This window comes from Salvia hispanica, chromosome 6 (assembly GCF_023119035.1).
Source record: "Salvia hispanica cultivar TCC Black 2014 chromosome 6, UniMelb_Shisp_WGS_1.0, whole genome shotgun sequence".
NCBI classification, from domain to species: domain Eukaryota; kingdom Viridiplantae; phylum Streptophyta; class Magnoliopsida; order Lamiales; family Lamiaceae; genus Salvia; species Salvia hispanica.
Genome location: NC_062970.1, coordinates 26,306,732 through 26,316,886, shown reverse-complemented (window position 1 = coordinate 26,316,886; position 10,155 = coordinate 26,306,732). Strand labels below are relative to the sequence as shown.

General features: G+C 33.1%; 1 protein-coding gene across 1 annotated transcript; it reads left to right on the top strand.

The window, feature by feature from the left end:
* Positions 1–4,420: 4,420 nt before the first annotated feature.
* LOC125194495 (sulfate transporter 3.1-like) lies at positions 4,421–9,729 on the top strand. Its single transcript, XM_048092746.1, has 12 exons — positions 4,421–4,829; positions 4,972–5,179; positions 5,483–5,654; positions 6,522–6,587; positions 7,005–7,118; positions 7,462–7,578; positions 7,849–7,975; positions 8,217–8,503; positions 8,601–8,791; positions 9,064–9,149; positions 9,274–9,350; positions 9,427–9,729. Exons 1-12 carry the CDS (start codon positions 4,490–4,492, stop codon positions 9,601–9,603), a joined length of 1,962 nt encoding a protein of 653 aa, XP_047948703.1. The 5' UTR covers positions 4,421–4,489; the 3' UTR covers positions 9,604–9,729.
* The last annotated feature ends 426 nt before the right edge of the window (positions 9,730–10,155 follow it).

Below are 10,155 nucleotides of genomic sequence, written 5' to 3'. Positions count from 1 at the left end.
TTGTTTAATTAAACGTCGTCGTGTCATCTTGTGGGAAACAAACTTGCGCCCGTGACATTTAGCAGGTGTATACCTTTGACTACGAGGAAGATTTGACAATTTTTTATTCTCCTTTTAGTACTATAAGATATTAATACTAAATTATTTTTAAAGATGTTTTACTACTTAGATGTTAATTTATGGGCCATATATGGAAATCGAAAGTCTAGTAAATTGACTCTTTTTCTCTTTTGATAAGAAAAATATACTATCCTCCATCTCCTATTTTATTATAGTTTCTACTATATTCTCTTTTATTTTTCTTATGTTATAATGTAATTTTATTTTATTATTTTTTAATTTATATTATAAAATATAGCATTTTCTTCCTTATTGAGCCAAAAGAAACGACTCAATTAATTCGAAAAAGGAGTATTATTTTAGAACGATTATTGACCCAGTAGACATGCTAAGAACTAAGAAGTGATATTAAATCGATCATGAGAAGATTGTCGAATGATATCAAATTATGTGACCATTTGTTAATCGTTCAAAATCAGAGTGACGAAATTGGAGTTTTCTTCAATGATTAATTATTTTTCCAATTAATAATGCAAAGGTCCCACGCATAAAAATACTTAAACAATTTATTATTAATTAGTATTATTATTAATTGTTGTTAAAAAAATAAGATGACATGGAACGCATATGTGAACTCGGGTCAGGTGTGGATCCAACCCTGACCCACAATAATAGATCCGAGAGGGATAGGTTACCTCAATAATGATATACTATTGCAATAAAATCATAAATGTACAGATAACATGTGGAAATTGCAACTCAAAATAACCACATAAGTACTTATAGTCGTTTTCACGCCAAAAAAACGAAGTATATATTGAAAGCATTCTTTGAACTAGAAAAATAACCCATCAAATTGCGATCATATGTTTTTTTATTAAGTTAACCGTGATGCATATGTTGATGCCCGATTTTAATAGGGTCTATGGTTCAGTCCAGAAATGAAATCATCAATATAATGATGTTTGGGTTTTAATTAATTGAATCGAAGGTTCGATCCAGACTGTAATCGTCTGGTCCGGTTTGTGCTCTCGATACCATCAGATAGGTTACGGTTTGCCGAAAATTGGATTTGAGTTGTCGATTTAGCGGGTATAACCCTATAAGAGGGCAGAGACGGTAGGCGTGGGATGCAGCCTAGGTCTACAAATTTATAATTTTATCTTTATTTAAATTTATTTGTCTTTAAATTTTGATATCTCTCACGAGATTTTATATCATAAAATTTACCTCCAAAACTTCAACATAATTAAATAACAAAAAAAATCATATAAACATATACTCCATATGACATCGATGTAGGCATCCACGAATTATATTTGAGCATTTAAAAGGTGAAACACATTCATTTCCATCTAAGTAGCACCAAGTGTGTAAATAATTGACCAGAAAAAAGTCACACATACTATAATTACATATATGTATGCGACACAATTAGTTGTAATAAAAGTTATATGCTGCTACATACTCATAGAATTTCTTGATAGTAGAGTAGTGGTGCCGTGGTGGTATACAAACGTAATAAGGAGTACTTCTTAAAATTCAATTAACAAACATGCAGGAAAAAATGTGTAGTACGTTATGTAGTTTGTTAATTGAATTTGTAACTTTTATTTAAAATTCAATTTACATAACATGTACGTATATGAATAATGTACACGTTAAATTTCGATAAAAATAGACTTTTATGATTTTTTTTTGGTTGTTCATTTACACATCATGTAGATATTGAAACTATCTCGAAAAGTTTAAACATAGTGAGCAAGAGTTCGATAAACAACAATTAAAATAAATATTTTTTTTGTGATTAAATAAATTGTTAAGACTTGGAAGCATGAGGTCCACACTAAGTGCTCTTCTTCCTATCTCAAACACGGCACGGCGGATCTGCATCCAATATAGTGAACTACGTAATAAAGATTTGAACATTTAGGTTGAATCTTCTTTAATTTCTATGTTTTCCTCATTCTTCTTCTTTTAAAAGTAATTTAGTGTTTAGTTGTGATCTTCTTCATCCTTTTCTACTCCTTTTCATCTCTGGCGAACTAAAAATAGCAAAATTAACTGTACAAAAAGTAAGATTTCTATCTCGACAGAAAAAGATAATCAAAAGTAAAAATACAGCACACGTTGTAGCATTACACACTTAAAAAAAAACCTTATATTTTAGGAACACAAAAATTGAGACGCAATCATTAGTGTTGGAAAGTTTTAAAAAGTAACAATAATTTAGGACGCAAAAGAAAGTGTCCCTAAAATTAAGAATAAATTAACTTAATATTTTATTTTTTTAGAACACTTTGCATTCTCTAATATTAGTTGGTGATACGTTTAGAAACACAAGTTACATCCTTAATTGTATTATAAAAATGGCATTTTAGATATCAATTGTAATTACTCCGTGCAATGAAAAAATGCACTAACAATTGAGCAAAAATTAGGGGATATCTCTGAGCCAAACACTTTTAAAAAGCTAGTCACAAATTCAAAATTGATCTGAATTGCCGGTACATATCAGTTTCTTTATTAAATCATAAGTTTGAAAAGATACAATAATTGGAAATGTATAATGGTTGTCAACTTCAAATTTGATTAAAATTTTTGTATATGCTATGAATTAAATATTTGCATCGAATCCAACTGCTAGGTACATATTATAACCCCCTAAATTGGCATGATTTTCATTACCACCAAAATTTATAAATTTGCATTAATCATTTCTAATTTTGAAATTTTCTATTCGACCAGCATGCCATTTTATCATACATGTACCTGCCCTCAATTTTCTATTAATTAATTAATTGATATTAAATATATTGGCAAAAATATTTGACAAGTGTTGCACGCTTATTGGCTGCTGCGGATTTGGTCCAATAAGAATCGACCACATCGCTAGGCAGCCATTGTAGAAGATACTATTATATCTTCCACAGTTCCACTTCTTGGAAGATACTAAAAAATTTGTATTTTTACCGGTGAAATAATTATAGTAATATTCTCTGTATTAATTTTTAGATAATGATGTCGATTTTACAGGATTTTATGAAGTGGGAAATTCCACTTTTGGATAAAATTTGAAAATATCGGTTTTATCATAATTATTCATATTTAACATGTGTATATATATACGTATGTGTGACTGTGTGAGTTTTGGATAATGCAAATAAAAAGTGTTGAAACTTTTATTATTGCATGTGTAGGATAATTAATTTATGGATCATGTACACTCTCAAGAAATAGAAGAAGATTTGTTGGGACTTGAGTTGACCTAATTACTACTGTCGTTTTATTTAGTTTAGAAAGCTTATCCAATTATTAATTTCATGTATTGCTGACTTTTATTATGTGAATGTGATAGTGTAACAATACATAAATATTACAATGGCGTACATGAATTGTTGCAACTTAATTCACTCATGGTACATTTCTTGTGTTTTAATTTGACTTAATTAAGATTGGTTATTTATTTGGCCTTTTTGTATTCAATTTAATTAATAATTATTTATTATGATTTCATTTTTTATTTCCAATTAAATAGTAAGCAATTTTCTTAGAATCACATATGTTATGTATATAATATTAATAAATAAATAAAAGCACTATATTATATGAGTCCAACTCATTGCTACGTCAGTATATTTTTTTCTAAATACAATAAATATACCTATTTATGTGTTGATATCCTTATGTAAAATATAATTAATGCACGGCGATATACAAAGCAACAATATCCAAATTAAATAAATGAATAAACACAGGATAGTAGAATTCAAAAACAAGACGCCTTATCATAGTGATTGGGTCAAATTTTGTCAACCTTCCCTTTTCTCATTTTGAAAATGTGGGATTAATTAGTAAAAGTAATATCCTTATAATTAGTGATTGGATATCGATAAGAACTTTCCTTCCATATAAGATAAACTCCATAAAACAAAATTAAAATAATTAATTCAAGAATACCCCTTCAAATTTTTATTTACAAAATCGAAGATAAAAATAACTCCTCTTCAACACACATTTTCTTTCAAATATAAAATTTAAATGTGTCGGACCCTACAAAGCACTCAATTTTTTCTCTAAATAAAATGAAATAAAGTCAAAAAATTTAACACTTCATAATTTCTCATTCAAAATTTAAAAAATACAGGTTAAATCAGAATTTGAGATAGCTTTAAAAGTAGTACTAGTAACAATTAATCCAAGAACACCTCTTCAAATATATATTTTAAAAAATTGAAGATAAAAATGACCACTCTTTGAAAACATTTCTTTCAAAAATAAAATTTTTAGTGTGTGTGTGGGGCCCCACAAAGCACTCAATTTCATGCCTATATAAACCCCATCACCATTCCTGACTGAAACACACAAACACTAATCCAAACCAAAGAGAAAAAAAAAACCTCAACATTTGTCCAAAGCCAACAAAAAAATGGGCACCGCTGATCAAGTAGACCCTTACTACAACGGCGCCACCGCGGGCCACCGCGTCGAGATCCCGCCTCCACAGCCATTCTCGACGTCGCTTAAGAACACCCTCAAGGAGACATTCTTCCCGGACGACCCCCTCCGCCAGTTCAAGAACCAGCCCCCGAGGAGGAAACTCCTCCTCGGGCTGCAGTACGTCTTCCCGATCATCGAGTGGGGCTGCCATTACACTCTCAGCTTCTTTAAAGCCGACCTCATCGCCGGAATCACCATCGCCAGCCTCGCCATTCCTCAAGGAATCAGCTATGCCAAGCTTGGCAATTTGCCTCCAATTCTTGGCCTTTGTGAGTGTCTACTTTTGTCCCTTTTTGGGGATTCTGTGATGGCCCACGTCAGCTGTGTCTTTCTTAAAAGACACAGCTGACATGTGGGGACCACATATACTATTTTTTAAGATGAGTTCTTATGTTTGGTCTATATTTGTAGATTCAAGCTTTGTTCCTCCATTGATCTACGCGGTAATGGGGAGCTCGCGGGACTTGGCCGTCGGGACGGTGGCCGTCGCGTCGCTCCTGATTGCCGCCATGCTCGGGGAAGTCATCGACCCGCAGAAAGACCCGCAGCTCTATCTCCATCTCGCCTTCACGGCGACTTTCTTCGCTGGCCTCTTCGAGGCGACTATGGGCATTTTCAGGTCTGTATTTTCATGTTACATCTCGAATCATAATATATAGTCTGTGATTTATTAATACTAAGTACAACAGAAAAAAAATGAAAAATTTAGATTTAATTGTATTTTATAGCGAAAAATTTGGACACTTAAGTTCATGTATGATTTCTCGATTATTGTATCCGGTATAATTTCACTAAAATTTTCAATCATTAGATAATTGTAAATAAATTTTAACTATATAGTTTTATGATTGAGTTCTAAAACTATCAGACGGACTATAATTTGATCAAATTTTGTCGTTTTCGGAACATTAATGTGTGACAGGCTAGGGTTCATAGTGGATTTTCTATCACATGCAACAATAGTAGGATTCATGGCTGGAGCAGCAACGGTTGTGATTTTGCAACAATTGAAAAGTATTTTAGGGCTTGAACATTTTACTCACAAGACTGATGTCATCGATGTATTGCATTCTATTTTCACTCAAACTCACGAGGTATATTTCTATTTTTTTTACTATTTTTTATTTTCTCTCTCCTCAATTATGTAGTAGTTAGTATGTCCATATTTTCTTCTTTGTGTGGATGGAATTTGTCATTGGAAAAGTAAAACAATTGTTTCCTGGTAAATGTTTGTCTAGTTAAATTAGTCTTTGCCTTTTCTTCCTTTTTCCCTTTTCTATTGGGTTGGTGGATAAAGAACCTTAGCAAAAGGAATTATTAATTAATTAACTAATTAGATGTTCCTTAGTTTGGATTATTTTGTGCCATTAATTTTCAATAAATGATTACATGATTTTGGATAAACTTGACATATTCTTATTATAAGAGCATCAATGACTATTAATATTGGATAGTGATAACTTATGGCACTAATCTTTTTTCTCATTAATGGGTCGAGTGAATATATTCTTGTCTACATAATCACTTAATTAGGATTATCTTCGCTATATTCTTGTCCGATTTGAGAGATTAATCGAGTGATTTTATTCAATTAGGCTTAATGAATTTATTCTTGAAAATCAAATTAGATATCTCTCCTTATCTCAACTTTAATTTCCGACCATTTGTCAGGTATATCTCCCCATATTTTTATCAATTTGTGTTGAAATGAATATTCACTTTTTGCACGTCACGGCTCTAGAAAATGACTTTTAAATTCTAGAAAGTTCAATGATGTTTTTTATTTATTTATCATTATACAAAAAAGTGGCCCTACAATATTGATGATTTAGATGAGTCCATGAATTGGGATTGTCGAGGTCATTCGTGGTATTTGTGATTTGTTTTTTTATTTCATAGTAACAATTTTTCCTAGTTTTATTTCAATTTTTTTTTCTCACTATGACTATGGTAATTTGCAGTGGAGATGGGAGAGTGCTCTATTGGGATTTGTTTTCCTATTCTATCTCCTAATTTCGAAATACTTTGTAAGTTCATCTCTCTTCTTAATTTCTTCTTTTGCATGACTATATGATTATATCATGCCCAAAATAAATTATTGATAGGATGTTCTACCAAAAATAAATTGACAACAAAGTCAAGAAAAAAAGAATCATGTGACCTCGTAAGGGGGCCCACACACCAAGAACTCTTCAATTATTTCTACACTAAAAGTTTGTTTAATTAGTCCTAACAAATTCCCTCATGTTCAAACCCAACTAATTAAAGGTTGATCAAGATTAACTTTAACCTCTTTTTTGTAGAAATTGTCAAACAACTGCTATTTTCAGTCTTCTTGCGAGAAACTAGTCAATTAGCCTTGTCATGATCCCACTTTTTTCCTTTACTTTTTGAAAGGTAAATAGCAGTAATTAAATATTTATTTTGTTTACTAATTAATGCAGAGCAAGAAGAGGGCAAATCTATTCTGGATATCGGCAATGGCTCCATTAACATCAGTGATATTGGGAAGCATTCTTGTGTACGTGACCCATGCCGAAAAGCACGGGGTCCAAGTGGTGAGTCATAAACGCAGAAGTAATCACGAATATAAATGAAATGAACAGATGAATTGTTTACTCGGGTCGATGCCAAATTATGTCTAATAATAGTCGTTGTGAAACATATTGTAATTCGAAAATGATATTTTCATAAATATATACTAACAATGATTCTTGCATCGAGTGTTGGGCATTTACTATAGTTTTATGTCACATGATGACAAGTTGATTAATTTAATTAGGAAGGTATAGGTAAGAACAAAAGGATGTTGAAGTTGAAATTTGGCAATGTGCGAGGACATGTCTAGGACAAAATTAATGAATTGATTGTTTTTACATGATTTATTTTTAAATAATGCAGATAGGACATTTGAAGAAGGGGATAAATCCACCTTCATTTATGGATCTCAACTTTGATTCAAGATATCTACCCACAGCAATCAAGACTGGCATCATCACGGGCATCATTTCGATGGCGGTAAGTATGCATACATAAATTTGTCGAATATCGGGTGCGGGTGCCCACATTGTCGGGTACGGATACCCAATTTTGCAACCCTTTGGATCACTTGTTATTGATGTGGCTTTAAAATGGTCCCAATTTATGGCCCTAGTAAAATAGTGCGTCAAGATAGCAACTTGACATTATAAGTATATATATTTCGATTTTGTAAATTCTAAATTGAGTTTAATTACCACTTTCTATTTTAATGAAAGTACTAAATTAGTTATTGATTATGTTTGACAGGAGGGGATGGCAGTGGGGAGAAGCTTTGCCATGTTCAAGAATTATCACATTGATGGAAACAAAGAAATGATTGCTTTTGGAATGATGAACATTGTTGGTTCTTGCACCTCTTGCTATCTTACCACAGGTAAATTGATTATAGTACTAATTTGGATTAATTAAATACGAGATGTAACATTAAAATTAACAAACCCGAATTGACACATGTAGTAGCAACGGATAAAAGGGTTGGGTGGGGTGGGGTGGGCTCGAGCCCATCCCACCCAACACTAATCTGATAAAATTCTGCATTGAATATGATTACGGTGGGCGAGAAGTTTCTATACTGATTATAATTTGTGGTTTATTGTTGTGGAATTTGAAAACAGGGCCATTTTCGCGGTCGGCGGTGAACTTCAACGCGGGTTGCAAGACGGCGGTGTCGAACATAGTGATGGCGGTGGCGGTGATGGCGGTGTTGTTGTTCCTGACGCCGTTGTTCCACTACACGCCACTAGTGGTGCTAGCGGCTATCATTGTGGCAGCGATGCTTGGCCTCATCGACTACGAGGCGGCAACGCATTTGTGGCACGTCGACAAATTTGACTTCCTCGTGTGCATGGCCGCATACGTCGGCGTCGTCTTCGGCAGCATTCAGATCGGACTCATGCTTGCGGTAATTAATCACACCATACTTTTGTTTTTTTTTCCTTTCAAATTTCAATAATTTATTCAATTAATAGTGATTGATTATAATTTCATAATTACTTCAGATTGGACTTTCCATAATGAGGGTTTTGCTTTTTGTGGCAAGACCAAGAACATTAGTTCTTGGGAATCTTCCTGATTCAAAGGAGTATAGAAACATAGATCATTATCAAAAAGCTCAAAGTATCCCCGGAGTTCTAATTCTTGAAATCGACGCTCCCATTTACTTTGCCAATTCCAACTACTTGAGAGAGAGGTAAAAATTCTAACCAAATTTAGAAAAATGAGCATGTTTCCTTATAATTAGGAAATAAACATAGATAATCATGGAAATTAATGAAAAAAATGTATGAATTTTTTATACAGTTTGGTACGATGTGCTAGAGATTTTATTAATATATACTTTTTCCGATACAATCTACAGTGACAAAGTGAATACGTATAGACAAAAAAAACGAACTAAGAAGTGGTCGTGTATTGATTAACTTGCTTTCAGACTCGATACTTAACACTATGTTGTTTTTTCAGGATTACAAGATGGATCGACGAGGAAGAAGAGAGGATCAAAGCCTCCGGAGAGACTGGATTGCAGTATATTGTGCTCGACATGAGTGGTAAGTATATATATACTAAAATTTGGGCAAAATTCAATTTTAGGGAACCTTGGGAACTTTTTTGCGATTGAAATTGATTTTTTTTTAATTATTTGATTAATTGATTAAAATGCAACTTTTTCAGCGGTGGGAAACATTGATACAAGTGGGATTAGCATGATGGATGAGATTAAGAAGATGATTGATAGAAGAGGGCTCAAGGTAATTAATTTCTACATATAATTTAATTAGTGAATAAATTAAATTAAGGTGAACTAATCCATATTTGAATAAATAGTTGGTGGTGGTGAATCCGGTGGCGGAGGTGATGAAGAAGCTCGATAAATCGAAGTTTTTGGAAACATTGGGACAAGAATGGATCTTCTTGACGATCGGAGAAGCTGTGGGAGCCTGTAATTACATGCTTCACACGTGCAAGCCACAAGATTCTGAGAAGTATAGCAATAATGTTTGAGACAATGTATGTATCACTAAGAGGTTGTATGTGAGAAGGCAAATTCTTCCCCTACTTGTATCATGTGTGTACTCGATTTCTTCCTAAATTAATTAACAAGAAAATGGGTTGATTTCCCATTGTTTCTCTCGTGGACCTTTTCTAGTATACATTGTAGTACATAGGAAATTAGTATGCTGTCAACAGTCATATGGTCCAAGTATAACTATGAAAACCATATGTTTCGAATGAGAATCCTTTTTAATGTGAGAATTATTTCAATTCTTGGATTGTGAAAACTATGGGTGGCGAAACAAGTACCTGCACCCGAAATTAGCCTTGGCACCCCTTGGTCTCTAGTCTAATTTTATTTTTTTCGGGTAGTTGAATATCTGATACGGGTATTGACAGGTCCAAAGAGTGCAGTGCAGGTTTGTACTGTGATATGTGTCACTCGATCTAATAGGTCCAGAGGATTGTTCTAGACTTCAGAGGCTAGAAGATCATGAGACTTATCAGAAAGGGGTCGTTGGGTGCACTCTGTCCCTTCAAAAACCTCAACCCACTATACTA